Source organism: Salvelinus namaycush, chromosome 17 (assembly GCF_016432855.1).
Source record: "Salvelinus namaycush isolate Seneca chromosome 17, SaNama_1.0, whole genome shotgun sequence".
NCBI lineage: Eukaryota > Metazoa > Chordata > Actinopteri > Salmoniformes > Salmonidae > Salvelinus > Salvelinus namaycush.
The window spans coordinates 15,328,573-15,348,326 of NC_052323.1; the positions used below are offsets into that span (position 1 = coordinate 15,328,573).

The 19,754-nt window shown below is 44.1% G+C and overlaps 1 protein-coding gene across 1 annotated transcript; it reads left to right on the forward strand.

The window, feature by feature from the left end:
- Window positions 1-12,899: 12,899 nt before the first annotated feature.
- LOC120061963 (glycerophosphoinositol inositolphosphodiesterase GDPD2-like) lies at window positions 12,900-18,599 on the forward strand. Its single transcript, XM_039011748.1, has 7 exons — window positions 12,900-12,950; window positions 13,065-13,147; window positions 13,319-13,478; window positions 14,072-14,275; window positions 14,363-14,511; window positions 15,048-15,195; window positions 18,513-18,599. Exons 1-7 carry the CDS (start codon window positions 12,900-12,902, stop codon window positions 18,597-18,599), a joined length of 882 nt encoding a protein of 293 aa, XP_038867676.1.
- The last annotated feature ends 1,155 nt before the right edge of the window (window positions 18,600-19,754 follow it).

A 19,754-nucleotide genomic window follows, 5' to 3' on the forward strand; every position in this document is an offset into this window, starting at 1 on the left:
GCTTTCCACCTGGCCACCCCTACCCTGGTCAACAGCCCTGCACCCCCCACAGCAACTTGCCCAAGCCTCCCCCATTTCTCCTTCACCCAAATCCAGATAGCTGATGTTCTGAAAGCGCTGCAAAATCTGGACCCCTACACATCAGCAGGGCTAGACAATCTGGACCCTATCTTTCTAAAATTATCAGCCAAAATTGTTGCAACCCCTATTACTAGCCTGTTCAACCTCTCTTTCGTATCGTCTGAGATCTCCAAAGATTGGAAAGCTGCCGCAGTCATCCCCCTCTTCAAAGGGGGAGACACTCTAGACCCAAACTGCTACAGACCTATATCTATCCTACCCTGCCTTTCGAAGGACTTCGAAAGCCAAGTTAACAAACAGATCACCGACCATTTCGAATCCCACCGTACCTTCTCCGCTATGCAATCCGGTTTTCGAGCTGGTCATGGGTGCACCTCAGCCACGCTCAAGGTCCTAAAGGATATCATAACCGCCATCGATAAAGACAATACTGTGCAGCCGTATTCATCGACCTGGCCAAGGCTTTCGACTCTGTCAATCACCACATTCTTATCGGCAGACTCAACAGCCTTGGTTTCTCAAATGACTGCCTCGCCTGGTTCACCAACTACTTCTCAGGCAGAGTTCAGTGTGTCAAATCGGAGGGCCTGTTGTCCGGACCGCTGGCAGTCTCTATGGGGGTGCCACAGGGTTCAATTCTCGGGGCCGACTCTTTTCTCTGTATACAACAATGATGTCGCTCTTGCTGCTGGTCATTCTCTGATCTACCTCTCAGCAGATGACACCATTCTGTATACTTCTGGCCCTTCTTTGGACACTGTGTTAACTAACCTCCAGACCAGCTTCAATGCCATTACAACTCTCCTTCCGTTGTCTCCAACAGCTCTTAAATGCAAGTAAAACTAAATGCATGCTCTTCAACTGATCGCTGACCACACCTGCCTGCCCGTCCAGCATCACTACTCTGGACGGTCCTGACTCATAATATGTGGACAACTACAAATACCTAGATGTCTGGTTAGACTGTAAACTCTCCTTCCAGACTCACATTAATCATCTCCAATCCAAAATTACATCTAGAATTGGCTTCCTATTTCGCAACAAAGCATCCTTCACTCATGCTGCCAAACATACCCTCGTAAAACTGACCATCCTGCCGATCCTTGACTTCGGCGATGTCATTTACAAAATAGCCTCCAACACTCTACTCAGCAAATTGGATGCAGTCTATCACAGTGCCATCCGTTTTGTCACCAAAGCCCCATATACTACCCACCATTGCGACCTTTATGCTCTCGTTGGCTGGCCCTCGCTTCATATTCATCGCCAAACCCACTGGCTCCAGGTCATCTATAAGTCTTTGCTAGGTAAATCCCCACCTTATCTCAGCTCACTGGTCACCATAGCAGCACCCACCCGCAGCACGCGCTCCAGCAGGTATATTTCACTGGTCACCCCCAAAGCCAATTCCTCGTTTGGCCGCCTTTCCTTCCAGTTCTCTGCTGCCAATGACTGGAATGAATTGCAAAAATCACTGAAACTGGAGACCCATATTTCCCTCACCATATTTGAGCACCAGCTGTCAGAGCAGCTTACAGTTCACTGCACGTGGACATAGCCCATCTGTAAATAGCCCATCCAACTACCTCATCCCCATACTGTTATTTTTTTTTGTGCTCCTTTGCACCCCAGTATCTCTACTTGCACATTCATCTTCTGCACATCTATCACTCCAGTGTTTAATTGATAAATTGTAATTATTTCGCCACTATGGACTCTTTTTTGCTTTACCTCCCTTATCTTACCTCATCTGCACACACTGTATATACTTTTTTCTCTATTGTGTTATTGACTGTATGTTTGTTTATTCCATGTGTAACTCTGTGTTGTTGTTTGTGTCGCACTGCTTTGCTTTATCTTGGCCAGGTCGCAGTTGTAAATGAGAACTTGTTCTCAACTAGCCTACCTGGTTAAATAAAGGTGAAATATAAAATACATTTTAAAATATGGTAGACCCCAGTCAGTGAGGTTGATCTAAAGCTGATCTGTTTTTGTAAACTCAACCAAATGAACCCAGGTGGTACACTTTTGGGCGGCAAGTGCTAGCAACAACATTGAGTGGAGATTTTAAAGAGTGTACATTCACAGGTAGGTAATTACCTAGAGGGTTTTCATTTGTATTTTTCGTAGCTGTTTACATACCACCACAGTCAGAGGCTGGCACTAAAGATAGCATTGAATGAGCTGTATTCCGCCATAAGCAAACAAGAAACCGCTCACCCAGAGGCAGCACTCCTAGTAGCCGGGGACCTTAATGCAGGGAAACTTAAATCCGTTTTACCAAACTTCTATCAGCATGTTAAATGTGCAACCAGGAACATATTCCAGTCTGTGCTAGACAGGACAGTGACCCAAAACACACCTCCAGGCTGTGTAAGGGCTATTTGACCAAGGAGAGTGATGGAGTGCTGCATCATATGACCTGGGCTCCACAATCCCCTGACTTCAACCCAGTTGAGATGGTTTAGGATGAGTTGGACCTCAGAGTGAAGGAAAAGCAACCAACAAGTGCTCAGCATGTGGGAACACCTTCAAGACGGTTGGAAAAGCATTCCTCGTGAAGCTGGTTGGGAGAATGCCAAGAGTGTGCAAAGCTGTCATCAAGGCAAAGGGTGGCTACATTGAAGAATCTCAAATATAACATATATTTTGATTTGTTTAACACTTTTTTGGTTACTACATGATTTCATGTGTTATTTTATAGTTTTCATGTCTCCACTGTTACTCTACAATGTAGAAAATAGTACAATTAAAGACAAATCCTTGAATGAGTAGGTGTGTCCATACTTTTGACTGGTATTGTATATACAATATATATATATATATATTTTTTTTTTCAATTCAGATTTTTCAGTGGTTGCAGCACCCTCAGCACACCTACTTCCCATGGCAATGAAACAAGCTGCATATGGGAAGATCATTGTTTAGTTTCTTTGACATTCAGAGAAGAGTTGCCAGCAGTTAAAGCTTACAGTTTCTGTGTTGTAAGGCCTATTCTGTCTGGGAATGAAATGTAGGCCTAACTTTTGAAAGTATCATGCTCAGATTCCTAATGAAGTCTCAGATTTAATCATTTACAAACAGGAAGAGTTTCATTGCAAACAAGACACTGATTTGGCATTGGATAAATGTGATGATTTACAGGTAGGCATATCTCTCTGTCCATTCTTAGTCTGCCATTTTGGTCATTTGTGTGGTATTAAAAAGGATTCTGTTAAAATGTAAAATTTTGTTGAATTGCATGACATTTTTATGAAAGGCAATTTTTCTGCAAATACGAGGATAGATTCATGCAATACTTTTACTCTAAAGGAGATATCTCCACTCCTACTTTTGTCCACAGTGGTCTGCGAACCCTCAACCTTCTGGCTCGCAGCCCTGTGCGTCATCACATGTATTTAGTTTGCCATGTAATGCTTACAGGGTCAAGAACAGTTTCGAAAACTGCATATCTAAGGCTCTGGTCTGTCCAAGAAGTGAGGGTAAATGGTAGACCTCTGCTGTCCACTTAAATGGGAGGGTCACTTGTTTTTATTCAAGCGTGGGAGGGTAAGGTCAAATGCATTTTGTTGAAGGGAGGGCCATCCATTTTCATTTCAGAGAGGTCCGAATTTCTCCATGTAACCCTTATTATAAATAACGTTCCCCTCCCTAACCACATCATATGTTATAGCAATCTGGTGTCCGACGGTAAAGTCGATGACGTGCGGTGCTGCTCGTGGCATACTCACAGATATTCCCTCTTTATCCCTAAATCTCCCTTTCTTACTCTTTGTTTCTCTCTCCTCCAACATGAAACTGTTGGCTTGCATAACCAAAGAATTTCTCCACAAACTGTCAGAAACCGTCTCAGGGAAGCTCATCTGCGTGCTCGTCCTCACCGGGGTCTTGACTGCAGTTCGGCATCATAACCGACTTCAGTGGGCAAATGCTCACATTCGATGTCCACTGGCATGCTGGAGAAGTGTGCTCTTCACAGATTAATCCCTGTTTCAACTGTACCGGGCAGATGGCAGACAGCATGTATGGCGTTGTGTGGGCAAACGGTTTGCTGATGTCAACGTTGTGTACAGATTCTTCCATGGCCTGCATAATCACCAGACATGTCACCCATTGAGCATGTTTGGGATGCTCCAGATCAACCTGTATGACAGCTTGTTCCAGTTCCCGCCAATATCCAGCAACTTCGTACATCCAATGAAGAGGAGTGGGACAACATTCCACAGGCCACAATCAACAGCCTGATCAACTCTATGCGATGGAGATTTGTCGCACTGCACGAGGCACATTCTTCTTCTACTTCTGTGGATTTTATATTGCGGTTGGCAACCAACTTTAAGGTGCATTACCGTCACCAACTGGACTGGAGTGTGGACCAGAGACAGGGAAGGTCTAAATCCTACCCAATAATTTTGTCTCCCTAAAGAAACTATGTAAATAAATACTACATCCCCTGAAGATTTCTCCAGCAGTTCATTTAATCCTGGCTCGTCAACCCCATTACTCCTCAAATCTAATAACAATCGCTACCTTTCTCCCACATATTTCTGGCACTGAAAAATAACATGTTCCACTGTCTCCATCACCTCCTGACAATGATCACACCTCCCAGTCAGATGTTTCCCCACCACTTCCAATGTACTATTTAGCCTTGTGTGTCCCAGTCTCAGCCTTGTGTCTACAATTTCCTCCCTTCTTTCTCGGCCTGAGGACCTCCCTGCCGTCACCTTTTCCTGGATCTTATACAGGTATCTTCCCTTACTCTCCCTGTTCCACAAACATGAGCCAAATGGTAGTCACACCAGATACTGACTCGTTTTCTGATCCACACCCCTACTTTTTTTTAAAGGCACAGTATCAGTGACCAACAGATGCATATCTGTATTACCAGTCATGTGAAATCCATAGATAAAAAATAAAAATTTTAATAAAAAATTTAAAAATACCAAAAATACATAGATTAGGGCCTAATGAATATATTTCAATTGACTGATTTCCTTATTTGAACTGTAACTCAGAAAAGTCTTTGTAATTGTTGCGTGTTGCGTTTATATTTTTGTTCAGTATAGTTTCAGTATAGTTTTTGTTTTTCTAACGGGTTTATTCATAATTTTATTTCAGTTTATTGAATCGTTTTCTAAATTACATAGTTTTAGATTTAGTTTCACTTTTAATTTACTGTAATAGCTGACTCAAGTATGCTTGGTTTCCTCAGAGTTCATTGAAATGCAGTAGCACAGCTGTAGACATCCTCAGACAGAAGCCCTGGATTTCTGACGCTCAAATTATGTAGTTAATGGCATATATTTAGTACATTGATGAGGTGCTTGAAAAACATCCCTGCCTCTACCCCTACACATGTTCATTCTAATTTGACAGACCTGACAATGCTTTCTCTGCAGTTGTAGGCTACCTGCGTTTGAGTGCCTCCCTCCGAATAGGCATACCCCTCCCCCTTGCTACTTTAGGAACTTGCACCCATTCATTCTGATTCATTAACATTCCTGCCACAGATTTCCACAAAGAACCGGAGTGGGCGACAGAACAACAGGCACAGAAAAGAGGTAACGAAATATAGTGGACTGGACTAGAACAAGTTGATGAACAGAACATCACCGGCTGTTACGGTGTTGCAATAGAGATGCACACATTCTATGATCTAAAGGTATGGTGCATCTCATGCCTCCAGCTTTTTCTAGCCTACTGCATTTGAATACGTTGTCAAATTAACTCAAATTGACTAATAGATCTATCTATTTCAACTAAATGTTGAATTCAACACATTCAGTCTGTATCAGTATTGAACTGAGATAGTTATCTGTTGTTTTTAAACTTTGGTCAGTTGAGGAGAACATGTGAAATGTGTTGTGTAGACTGTGGTTGTGATGCAGTAGGTCACATTCTAACTAGCACATTAAAAAAACTTCTAAATCACATTACTCATTGCAGGGTTCACCACAGAAATAGCTAAATAGTAGGCTAAGTGATTTCTGTCACTTAATTTTGTATGGCATTTTATTACCGTTTTTATGTCATCATGAGTGGGTTTAATTGAGTATTTTTAAAGCATTCCAAATGTTAAAATCCAGGACAGTCAAGGCACATTTCATTTGATTTCAAGTGCTCATATTTAAAAGGGCAACAATCAGGTTTAGATCCAACATCGTGGCTTGAGGAAGTCATTACTGAATATGATGAGAACTCTCAAAACATGACATCTATTGTCATGACCAGGATCTTATGGATCATGACCACATTATAAATGTTGAAGTGAAAAAGGACAACCATGATTAAATTGCAACAGTCTTTGTAGACAGGTAGTTGATGAAACATGTTGGAATCTTGGCTCAAATAAAATAATCTTCCCCTTATCTGTTCTGATCAGTAAGCCTCCCTTATTTCCGTGTCTGCTTGTTTACCTGTGCACGAAACAATGAATGTTTACTATGTAACTGCCAAGTCCCAGTGCTTGATGTGTGGCAAGGTGTACATCATGCTTTCTCACACTGGTAACACTGCTGACAACATAACTTAATATTGTTAGGAGTAAATGTAAATGAGATGTTTCTTCTAACAAATATGGATATTGTTTTAGGACCACACACGTTTAAAGGAATGTTTTTGATGCTGTTGCCATCTTCCTGTTCATTGTCGGATGTTTTGTATTCTATGTTTTTATGTATTCTTATTGTAATGGGGTAATTTAACATCACTAAAGTTCGCATTTAGTTTAGACTGATCAACACAATGTTTAGCATATTCAGATTTTCTCTAATAAACATAAAGTGTTCTATTTGTAACACTCAATGGCTGTGTTTAGACAGGCAGACGAATTCTGATCTTTTTTCCCACTAATTTGTCTTTTGACCAATCACATCTGATCTTTTTCAGAGCTGATCTGATTGTTCAAAATACTAATTAGTGAAAAAAGATCCGAATTGGACGGCCGGTGTAAACACAGCTAAGGTGTGAGTTGATGGTCACTCGACTTGAAGCTGAATGTTATGGATTATTCTCATATCTGTTGATAGTGATTGATGCCAGACTGGATGTACAAGGACACATGGATTATTCACTGTTGTGTTGTATTGATGACATTCTGTGAACACTGTGATTCTGTAGCAGCTGACAACGTCTCTTTTTCAAGAGAGCCCTGGGCAAGAGGTTGTTGATTTAAGGGAGTTCCCCCCACCATCCTGAAATTCAATTCTGTACATACATTTTTAGTCTCTTCAGTTGTAACCTAGTCATCTTACATTTCACAATGGCAAGGCATCTGGTTTCATGCGGTAAAATCTATTCAGATTTCTTGGAGTTTCACTTATTGCCGACCTGCTCAGACATGCTCCTGTGTGATCATAAGGTTCACATGACTTTGACCGGAGGGCTTTCCACAGCACAGAATACCTTCACACTGCATGTGCCCCTCTCTATAATGGCTAACTTCATGGATTAACAGCTCATGCTTTACATTTTTTTTGTTGATCAATAGATGGTCTAATGTCAATTTGCTTTACAATGTTGTAGAACGATTTAGAAATTCACTGCCTCAGGTAAAATAGCTATGAGTCTGTAACTTGAAATGTGTATTTCACCATTTTGTTGTTCTTTGGGAACAGGGCACCCTGCCCTAGTTTCTTATCAACACCCCAGTAAAGAGAATAACAGCATGGATCTGCCTCATCCTGTTCAACCTTTTAACCGTCTTTATAAAGTAACATTTTAATATTGTGAAGCTTTATGTCTTGGTTTGGTAAGACCAGGATGCCAGTCCCCCATACTAAACCCCCGGTTGAAGTCTCCCCACTGCAACCCCCTAGTGGCAATGAACCCCCTCCTCCTCCTCCCTCTCCGTCACTGCTCCCACCCTGTGTATGGATGTGCCTGTCACTGTCAGTTCTCCCATATTGTATTGGAACGGAGGGTCTTATGGCGTGACTTCACTCTGAGGCCTCTTACAGAACCCCACAGGGTCGGCCATTGTCAGCTCTGTCAGCAGCCAGCCAGGCCGGCCCCCAACATAGAAGCTCTATTCAGGAATGTATTGAACAGGGATGGCCCTAATACTCACAGATATTCCCTCTTTATCGCTCACTCTCCCGTCCTTACTCTTTTCGTCTCTCTCTCCTCCTACACTATGTAGGTTTAGGGTGGTGAGTCAGCCCTCAGCAGAGCGGAACCCCTCTCCTCACATACAGAGCACAGAGCTGCCAGACAAGGTGTTCTCCAGGAGTGTTGCCCACCCCCACACACCCCACCGCTCTATCCAGACCCTCTAGGACAGACAGGATCCACACTCCTCTGGACAGGACCTCATTTTTGTTTACTGTGAATGAAGCGATAAGGGGATGATGTCAGAGGACAGCTGTTGCCGAATATGCTGCAGGGGGGTGTATAGCTGCTACTGGAGGCACCCCAGTGAGAGGATACGAAAAGTGAGTACCGTATGCCTAGAATTGTATTGTGTGTAGAATATACTGTAACTATAGGACACTCATTAAGACAATTACGATTTTTGGCACCAACTTCTCACTATCCTCACCTTTCGTTTATGTACATTTGACATTTACATTTGAGTAATTTAGCAGATACTCTTATCCAGAGCGACCTATAATCAGTGTATTACTATGTACTGTAATTCCATGTAGCTCAAATGTTGTTTTAGTGACTTCTCTCAGGTCAGAGCTACAGTTGTTCTACAAGGAAATGTTCACACGGCTTTGGTATGTGTTGCAATAAAAATCATCATCGTCATTGTCACCCATCAGCATCAGTCACTGAGACATTGCCAAGGGAATTCAGCTTTGAATTTGCTTGCGCCTTCTCTGCAGTTCAATTTCTTGTACCTGCATTACCGAGATTATAATAGATTAACATTCCATTGGACAGCATTCAGTGGAAGCGTGAGGATTTTTCCCCTTTATAAACTCATCGTGGTTGTATAATAGGAAGCCTTTATTCCTAGGCCAGTGAGATGTGGATGGATGTTATTGGAGAGGCATCCATTCATTCAGACCTGTTGTGTAAATAAGAGCAGGATAATTGGGAGGGAGATTGCGATGCAGAGTAGAGCATGTGCATGTGTGCCAGGACTACTTTCTGAACTGAACAAACAAGCTCCTACAGGCTGGGTAAAAGCTTATCTGGCTGGGATAGATCAAGTGCTGAAAAAAGTACCCAAATGTCATACTGGAATAAAATTAAAGATACCTTAATAGAAAATGACTTAGTAAAAGTTGAAGTCACCCAGTAAAATACTACTTGAGTAAAAGTCTAAAAGTAAATGTAATTGCTAAAGTATACGTAAGTATCAAAAGTAAAAGTATAAATCATTTCACATTCCTTATATTAAGCAAACCAGACAGCACCGTTTACTTTTTCTTTTAAAATGTACGGATATCTCGGGGCACACTCCAACACTCAGATATAATTTAAAAACGAAGCATTTGTGTTTATTGAGTCCGCCACATCAGAGGCAATAGGGATGACCGGGGATGTTCTCTTGATAAGTGCCTGAATTGGACCATTTTCCAGTCAAAATGTAACGAGTACCTTTGGGTGTCAGGGGAAATGTATGGAGTAAAAAGTACATCATTTTCTTTAGGAATGTAATGAATTAAAAGTAAAAGTTGGCAAAAATATATATAATAAAGTACAGATACCCCCAAAAATGTACTTAAGTCATTCTTTAAAGTATTTTTACTTAAGTACTTTACACCACTGGACAGAAGTAAAAAGGGGACAAACCATTAGTGTCTAAGGTGTGTGTGTGTGGGGGGGGGGGGGGGGTTGTTTGGACACAATTAAGGGTGGGTGGATGGTGGATGCTGGTGTTTTTGATTCCTTTTATGGATGAATGGAATAGCAGGCGAAACCAAACATGAAGAGGCATTGGAGAGGCTCCAAAAGCCCTGAGGGAGCTAACCACCGAGCCCTTCAGACTCACCACACACACACACACACACACACACACACACACACACACACACACACACACACACACACACACACACACACACACACACACACACACACACACACACACACGCACACACACACGCACACACACACACACACACACACGCATATGCACATGCACACACAACACACACACACACACTTGTTGACCAGCAATAGCACTCAGAGAATATGTATTTGTAAACCATAGCTAGGGGTTATATATACACGATTATTTTTATTATTTTCAAATGAACCCCTGAGATCAATCAAATTCATTGGATGCAAGTCCTGCAAACAGTTTCTGACTGTTGAAACAACCTGCTTGCATACTTTTTATTTCATCCTGGAAGTTAAATGTCTTCCTGACAAAGAAGTTTAGTAATGAGATCTTCCGATGTCAGTAGAAATGAGAACAGGTTTAGGGCTCCAGGAGTAATTGTTGACTCTCCTTGCTATAGTGCTCCCGCTGCAGGTTGTCAGTCCTTACCGCTGTGTCCCTCCTCACTCTGTTCTGGATGTACGTCTGTCTGATGGCCTTCAATGACCGCGAGGATGTTAACTGGTGAGCTTGGTCATACACTCTGTGTGTGCATGTGTGCACATACAGCTGCAGACACAAACGCAAACAAACACACACACGCACACATTGACAGCGATGGACTCAAACCCCGTGATCTGCCCTCTATTGTCCCCTACCAGGAAGGGCTTTTCCATTCTGAAACTGTGGGTGAACTGGTTCATGGTGCTAATCATCATCTCTGCTGTATTGACCATCTACTGCACCCTATTACTGGTGAGAGACACAATTCACACACCTGTCAATGTATTTACAGTATGTCGTTGACATCAGCTGAGTTGTAATGACTGTTCAATTGCAGGTCTTTGCACTGTTCCAACTTGCCTTGAAAGAGCCTTTGGACTTACACTGTCTGCACAAGGTATTAGGAACATTCTTTGTTTCCTAGAATGTTTCCCTTTACATGTTATTGAAGAAGTGCACAGCTATAGTGGCATAACATGAATGGCAATAGCATGGCTGATTAACAATAGTAAGTCACTTCAGGTGTAGCTTAAGTATTGACATGTGTTGACTGCATTATATTGTGTTGTGGTTTGCTCTGCCCAGTTCTTCCTGTTTTTAGGTGTGGTCTTCATCGCCCTGGGCATCGCTGGAATAAGTCGACATTGGAAAGAAGAGTGGCACACTGTTCTTCTGTCACTGCAGGTATAGTAGGGCCAATGTACAGCACCATGGAACTGTCTGTTAGGTGTGTGTGTCTATGCGTTTGTGTGTGTGTGTCTATGTGTTTGTCTGTGTGTGTGTGTGTGTGTGTGTGTGTGTGTGTGTGTGTGTGTGTGTGTGTGTGTGTGTGTGTGTGTGTGTGTGTGTGTGTGTGTGTGTGTGTGTGTGTGTGTGTGTGTGTGTGTGTGTGTGTGTGTGTTTATGTGTGTGTGTGTGTGTGTGTGTGTTTGTGTGTGTGTGTGTGTGTGTATGTGTGTGTGTGTCTATGTGTTTGTCTATGTGTTTGTCTATGTGTTTGTGTTTGTGTGTGTGTGTGTGTGTGTGTGTGTGTGTGTGTGTGTGTGTGTGTGTGTGTGTGTGTGTGTGTGTATGTGTATGTGTGTGTGTGTGTATGTGTGTGTGTCTATGTGTGTGTGTATGTGTGTGTGTGTGTGTGTGTGTGTGTGTGTGTGTGTGTGTGTGTGTGTGTGTGTGTGTGTGTGTGTGTGTGTGTGTGTGTGTGTGTGTGTGTGTGTGTGTCTATGTGTTTGTCTATGTGTTTGTCTGTGTGTGTGTGTGTGTGTGTGTGTGTGTGTGTGTGTGTGTGTGTGTGTGTGTATGTGTGTGTCTATGTGTTTGTCTATGTGTTTGTCTATGTGTGTGTGTGTGTGTGTGTGTGTGTGTGTGTGTGTGTGTGTGTGTGTGTGTGTGTGTGTGTGTGTGTGTGTGTGTGTGTGTGTGTGTATGTGTGTGTGTGTGAGAATGTTGGAGCTAGAGTGAGGTGTGGAGTAAGCATGTGTGTTTTGGGTCAGTGCTTGGGCAGCAGTATGCAGCTCCCTGCTGTGTGTAATACACTGTATGTAACATTGATCTCCCTCAGGCCACGGCTCCATTCCTACAGATGGGAGGGGTTGGAGCCCTGACCCTGGTCAGCTGGCTGGTGTTCCAGGGCTTCCATAGGTCCCGCAGAGTAGGTCAGTGCTGAACATGTCCAATGAAAATACACAAATACTCACCGTGACATCAATAATATGAGATGTACAGTACACACCTATAGATATGAATTCAATATTGATAGAATATAATTGAGTTCTGTGAACCCTGGAACGATTTCAAATCAGTTGACTATCTTCTTTCCTTGCCTTTTTGTATTCACAACAATAGTTAAAGTATGACTGATTTGTTTGTTAACCTGTGTCTGTCAGCCTCTAAGATCCTCATCATGGTAGTGTTTGCTGGCGTGTCAGTGGCAATGTTCCTCAGCCCACTCCTCATCCAATCCCCTTGTCTGGTGGACGAGAAACAGCTGCCCCCTAAACCTGCCCTCTTTGGTCATCGCGGAGCACCAATGGTGAGGAAGTGCCCACTTTATTTATTATACTGTACATTGGTTCTATGGTCTCAATATTAAAGTGCTAAGCTGGGAAATGCTAAGCACCTAAAGGTGATTGGCTACCGTAGTCATACAGTGGATACGACTTGATTACAGAGCTATAAGACCATCCAAAAATGGCTTATGTGTTACACTTTTACTGTTGACATAAATTCTATAATCATCCCTTATGATTCAGTATATATATGAACCAGAGGGCTGAAGCTTGAATTGCTGTCCAGTCATGTGATGGCATCACACGGCATGTTGCTCTGCCCCCATTACGTTGCTCCAGTCCTCTCCACTATCGCCAACGTAGGCCCACTCAGCTCAGCTGTGACATATGCAGCATGGCTCAGTGTTCACTCAGCGTCAGGGTAGTCACCGGAGTGTTTCTCACCCATCTGTCCTCTCTCTCTGTGTTTTCAGCTGGCCCCTGAGAACACCATGATGTCGTTCAGGAGGAGTGTGGGGTGCAACGTGACCGCCTTTGAGACGGACGTGCAGCTCAGGTACCCTAGGGACTAGGGCGGCTTCCTGTATACATAGACGTGGCAAAGACGGATCAAAAGTGCACTGCTGTTTCAAATTGTTTTCAGTTTAATAATACGGATGCATGGGATTTATATAGCGCTTTTCAAAGACCCAAAGAGGCAGATTATTAACGTTTCTTTCTCCTCCAGTAAGGACAGAGTTCCTTACCTGATGCACGACCACGGCAGCCATTTCCTGAGGAGGACTACAGATGTTCTACAGAAGTTCCCTCGGAAAGACTTGAACCACAGCACAAACCTCACCTGGGAGGAGCTACAGGAATTAAACGCTGGTGATTGGTTCCTGAATGTAAGGGTGATATCCAATTTCTCCAGCCTCCCTTGTATGTTGTAGTGGGGTGGCAGGTAGCCTCGAGGTTAAAGCATTGGGCCAGTAACCGAGAGGTCGCTGGTTTGAATACCGGAGCCTACAGGATGAGAAATATGCCGCTGTGCCCTTGAGCAAGGCAGTTACACTAATTGCTCCAGGGGTGCTGTACAATGGTGACCCTGGCTGTGACCCCAATCCCTGCAGATGTCTCAGGGGGGAGTTGGGATATTAAAGAAACACATTTCTATTACACAGTATAAGCACCCCCCAAATGATTATTAGTTGGAAATCATTTCAGTTTAGTTGAACTATACCAACTCATTGACTACGGGCGTCAGGTAGCCTAGTGGTTAGAGCGTTGGGCCAGTAACCAAAAGGTTGCTCGATCAAATCCCCGAGCTGACAAGGTAAAAATCTGTTGTTCTGCCCCTGAACAAGGCAGTTAACCCACTGTTCCTAGGCTGTCATTGTAAATAAGAATTTGTTCTTAACTGACCTGCCTAGTTAAATAAAGGTTAAATTAAAAAATAATTGACATAATGACAAAAATACTATGGATATCTCCCTTTCAGACAGATCCATTCTGTTCAGTGTCCCAGCTCTCAGAACAGGAGAAGAAGACAGCTAGGAACCAGAGTGTTCCCTCCCTTCTGCAGCTGCTTGACCTGGCCAAGACTCATAACACCTCTGTCATCTTTGACTTGAAGAATGACGACAACAATGACACTAATGACATTGTGAAAACCATCCTCAACTCTGGCATCCCCCACGACAAGGTTAGGGGAATCAGTGTCACTACTTCACCAGTTCTGTGTAGTTCTACTCTTATTACAGCTGTTTGACAGTGTGTTTTCTCTCTTTAGATCCTCTGGCTTCCCCCCACACATAGGGAGGATGTGAAGAAGGTCGCACCAGGGTTCAAACAGGTTTACGACAATGTGTCTGCTATGAACATTGACGGAGCAGATCATCTAAATGTCAAGTACAGTGCGTTGAGCGCCGCAGAGATCGGGTGAGTAGCCTACCTCAAAGCGCCCACGCTTTTCTCAGAGCTGTGGCCAAATAAACCTTCATTCCAAAACCACATTCTACCTGTCTGCGCTGACAGCTGCAGGTGTACTGGTTTCATAATTACAAGTGTTTATGTTGGCGTGCTGAGACAAGGAAATGGCACTATCTTAGACTGAGACACACACAATGCCTCGGGGGGGAATGAGATTCAAATCATGTTTTCGCACAGGTGGATTTTTAATGGCTGAGAGCCCAGTAGTGAAAGTTCCTCATAGGACGATAGTTTCTGTTGATTTAGTGAAATTAATGGGAAAGTGTTGTCTGAACAAGCATGATGTTTCCTTTAATAGTATGACATCTTACAGTATGATTAACCACTCCTGTCTGTAGTCTTTAACAGGTGTCATGTTTGCTGAAGTAACTCTGTCTACGCTGAACTCCTACTACTGATTATATGTTGCTAATCTGAGCCAGCTCTTTCACCTAATCTTTTAATTCGCTACTGAATTTGTGTTTGTGTGTGTTTGTGTGAGACAGGGAGCTTCGGAAAAGGAACGTGTCGGTGAACCTGTGGGTGGTGAATGAACCATGGCTCTTCTCTTTAATGTGGTGCTCGGGGGCCAGCTCTGTGACCACCAACGCCTGCTCCGTCCTACAGGACAAGAACCAGCCTGACTGGACAATGGTGAGGGACTCGCATCAAACCCCATCTTCTTCACTCTCCCATAGTCACTGTCACGTTCTGACCTTAGTTCCTTTTTTATGTCTTTATTTTAGTTTGGTCAGTGAGTTGGGGTGGGCATTCTATGTTGTTTTTCTATGTTTTGTTCTATTGTTATGTGTTTGGCCTAGTATGGTTCTCAATCAGAGGCAGGTGTCAGTCGTTGTCTCTGATTGGGAGCCATATTTAGGTAGCCTGTTTTCCTTTGTGTTTTGTGGGTGGTTGTTTCCTGTGTCTGTACCATACGGGACTGTTTCGATTTTAGTTTGTTCATTTCACTTTGTTATTTTGTATTTTGTAGTGTTCAGTTTTTATATATTAAAATGGACACTTACCACGCTGCACATTGGTCCGATATCTCTTACTCCTCGTCAGAAGAAGAGGAAAGTTGTTAAAGAACCACCCACCAAAAAAGGACCAAGCAGCGTGGTATTGGGCAGCAGCAGAAATCTCTGGACTCATGGACATGGGAGGAGATTCTGGACAGAGAAGGACCCTGGGCACAGGCTGGGGAATATCGCCGTCCCAAGGCAGAGCTGGAGGCAGCGAAAGCTGAGCGGCGGTGGTATGAGGAGGCAGCACGGCAGCGCGGCTGGGACGAGAGGCAGCCCCAAAAATGTATTGGGGGGGCACACGGGGGGTGTGGCTAAGTCAGGTAGGAGACCTGAGCCAACTCCCTGTGCTTACCGTGGAGAGAGAGTGACTGGGCAGGCACCGTGTTATGCGGTGAAACGCACGGTGTCCCCAGTGTGCATACGCTCCTCGTATCGGTCGGGCTAGAGTGGGCATCGAGCCAGGAGTAATGAAGCCGGTTCAGCGCATCTGGTCTCCAGTGCGTCTCCTCGGTCCGTGTTATATGGCACCAGCCCTACGCACTGTGTCTCCCGTGGGTCTGCACAGCCCAGTGCGTCCTGTGCCTGCGCCCCGCAAGTGCCGGGCTAAAATCAACATCCAGCCAGGACGGGTTGTTCAGGCCCCTAGTTCGAGACCTCCAGTGGGCCTCCACGGACCGGTCTATCCTGTGCCTCCTCCAAGGACCAGGCCTCCAGTAGATCTCTCCAGCCTGGTGAGTACTGTGCCTGTTCTAAGAACCAAGTCTCCTGTGTGCTCCTCCAGTCCGGATGCTCCAGAGCCTCCCTCCAGTCCGGACCCTCCAGAGCCGCCCGTCTGTCCTGAGCCGCCAGAGCCGCCCGTCTGTCCTGAGCCGCCAGAGCCGCCCGTCTGTCCTGAGCCGCCTGAGCCGCCCGTCTGTCCTGAGCCGCCTGAGCCGCCCGTCTGTCCTGAGCCGCCTGAGCCGCCCGTCTGTCCTGAGTCGCCACGGGAGTCGCCGTCTGTCCTGAGCCGCTCGTCTGTCCTGAGCCGCCAGAGTCTCCCTCCAGTCCGGATTCGTCAGAGTCTCCCTCCAGTCCAGAGCCGCCCGTCTGTCCTGAGCCGCCTGAGCCGCCCGTCTGTCCTGAGCCGCCTGAGCCGCCCGTCTGTCCTGAGTCGCCACGGGAGTCGCCGTCTGTCCTGAGCCGCTCGTCTGTCCTGAGCCGCCAGAGTCTCCCTCCAGTCCGGATCCGCCAGAGTCTCCCTCCAGTCCAGAGGCGCCCGTCAGTCCAGAGGCGCCCGTCAGTCCAGAGGCGCCCTCTACTAGGGTCTCCAATCCGGGGTCGGTGGCGAGGGTCGCCTCTCCTAAGGTGTCACAGAAGTGGGCCGAGACTATGGTGGAGTGGGGTCCTCGTCCCGCTCCAGAGCCGCCACCGCGGTAAATGCCCACCCAGACCCTCCCCTATAGGTTCAGATTTTGCGGCCGGAGTCCGCACCTTTGGGGGGGGGGGGGGTACTGTCACGTTCTGACCTTAGTTCCTTTTTTATGTCTTTATTTTAGTTTGGTCAGAGCGTGAGTTGGGGTGGGCATTCTATGTTGTTTTTCTATGTTTTGTTCTATTTCTATGTGTTTGGCCTAGTATGGTTCTCAATCAGAGGCAGGTGTCAGTCGTTGTCTCTGATTGGGAGCCATATTTAGGTAGCCTGTTTTCCTTTGTGTTTTGTGGGTGGTTGTTTCCTGTGTAGGCAAATTGACATAATTTGAGTCAATTGGAGGTGTACCTGTGGATGTATTTCAAGGCTTACCTTCCAACTCACTGCCTCTTTGCTTGACATTATGGGAAAATCCAAATAAATCAGCCAAGATTTAGACCTCCACAAATCTGGTTCATCCTTGGGAGCAATTTCCAAACGCCTGAAGGTACCACGTTCATCTGTACAAACAATAGTACGCAAGTATAAACACCATCGGACCACGCAGCCATCATACCGCTCAGGAAGGAGACACATTCTGTCTCCTAGAGATATCCACAGTAAAACGTGTCCTATATCGACATAACCTGAAAGGCCGCTCAGCAAGGAAGAAGCCACTGCTCCAAAACCACCATAAAAAAGGCAGACTACGGTTTGCAACTGCACATGGGGACAAAGATCGTACTCTTTGGAGAAATGTCCTCTGGTCTGATGAAACAAAAATAGAACTGTTTGGCCATAATGACCATCGTTATGTTTGGAGGAAAAAGGGGGAAGCTTGCAAGCAGAAGAACACCATCCCAACCGTGAAGCACGGGGGTGGCAGCATCATGTTGTGGGGGTGCTTTGCTGCAGGAGGGACTGGGGCACTTCACAAAATAGATGGCATCATGAGGGAGGAAATTATGTGGATATATTGAAGCAACATCTCAAGACATCAGTCAGGAAGTTAAAGCTTGGTCGTAAATGGGTCTTCCAAATGGACAATGACCCCAAGCATTACTTCCAAAGTCGTGGCAAAATGGCTTAAGGACAACAAACTCAAAGTATTGGAGTAGCCATCACAAAGCCCTGACCTCAATCCTATAGAAAATTTGTGGGCAGAACTGAAAAATTGTGTGCGAGCAAGGAGGCCTACAAACCTGATTCAGTTACACCAACTGTCAGGAAGAATGGGCCAAAATTCACCCAACTTATTGTGGGAAGCTTGTGGAAGGCTACCCGAAACGTTTGACCCTAGTTAAACAATTTAAAGGTAATGCTACCAAATACTAATTCAGTGTATGTAAACTTCTCACCCACTGGGAATGTGATGAAATAAATAAAAGCTGAAATGTATATGTAAACTTCCGACTTCAACTGTATCATGGTATCCATGTGTAGCATTGAACTTGACATTTTCTTACATGTCTTTCATCTTGTGCGCCATCTATGGGTCGTATAAATGTACCTATTCAGTTTGCTGGTACTTATTATATGTGTGTCTGTGTGTGTTTCAGGGACCTAGTACATACAGATGTATATGGATCACAGTGGACCTGGGGTCATTGCTCATAATGTTCGCACTCTTCATCTTAAAGAGGTGAGTAGCACACTAGTATTGTTTGTAAAAGACAATGGAAACAGTCTGGAATTTTAGGAGTTTATTTGTTCCCTTTAGTTTTCTGCTTTGAAAAAGCTGCTGTCTCAGTCATGCTAAAGATGGGTTTTGCTAGTAGACATTGATGATCAATATAATCAATATGAAAAAATTACAATTGATTTCCCTTTTTAGCAATGTTTACAGTAATTCTGTACGGTACTAACTACTAAGATAATTGCTATCTACAATGCCTTCAGAAAGTATTCATAGCCCTTGATTTATTCCACATTTTGTTGTGTTACAGCCTGAATTTGATTAAATATATATTTTTATCATCCATCTACACACAATAGCCCATAATGACAAAACATGTTTTTTTTTTCATGTTTGCACATTTATAGAAACTGAAATACAGAAATATCTAATTTACATAAGTATTCACACCCCTGAGTCAATACTTTGTAGAAGCACCTTTGGCAGTGATTACAGCTGTGAGTCTTTCTAGGTAAGCTTTCCACACCTGGATTGTGCAACATTTGCCCATTATTCCTTTCAAATTTCTTCAAGCTCTGTCAAATTGGTTGTTGATCATTGCTAGACAACAATTTTCAGGTCTTGCCAGTAGATTTAAGTCAAAACTTTAACTCGGCCAAAATTAACTTTGTTCTTGGTAAGCAACTCCAGTGTAGATGTGTCCTTGTGTTTTAGGTTATTGTTATGCTGAATGGTGAATTCATCTCCCAGTGTCTGGTGTAAAGCAGACTGAACCAGGTTTTCCTGTAGGATTTTGCCTGTACTTAGCTCCATTCAGTTGATTTTTTATCCTGAAACTCCTCAGTACTTAAAGATTACAAGCATACCCATAACATGATGCAGCCACCACTATGCTTGAAAATATGTAGAGTGGTAATCAATAATATGTTGTATTGGATTTGCCCCAAACATAACACTTTGTATTCAGGACAAAATGTGAATTGCTTTGACACATTTTTGCAGTATTACTTTAGTGCCTTGTTGCAAACAGGATGCATGTTTTGGAATATTTTTTATTATGTACAGGCTTCCTTCTTTTCACTCTGCCAATTAGGTTAGTATGTGGAGTAACTACAATGTTGTTGATCCATCCTCAATTTTCTCCTATCACTGTTTTAAAGTCACC

What these genes read in the sequence shown, in the direction of transcription:
- LOC120061963 (XM_039011748.1), top strand. Translation starts at nt 12,900, where the DNA reads ATGTTGCTCTGCCCCCATTACGTTGCTCCAGTCCTCTCCACTATCGCC. An exon ending in GAGACGGACGTGCAGCTCAG is followed by an intron (nt 13,148 to 13,318) that starts GTACCCTAGGGA and finishes TTTCTCCTCCAG; the next exon opens with TAAGGACAGAGTTCCTTACC. An exon ending in CTGGCATCCCCCACGACAAG is followed by an intron (nt 14,276 to 14,362) that starts GTTAGGGGAATC and finishes TTCTCTCTTTAG; the next exon opens with ATCCTCTGGCTTCCCCCCAC.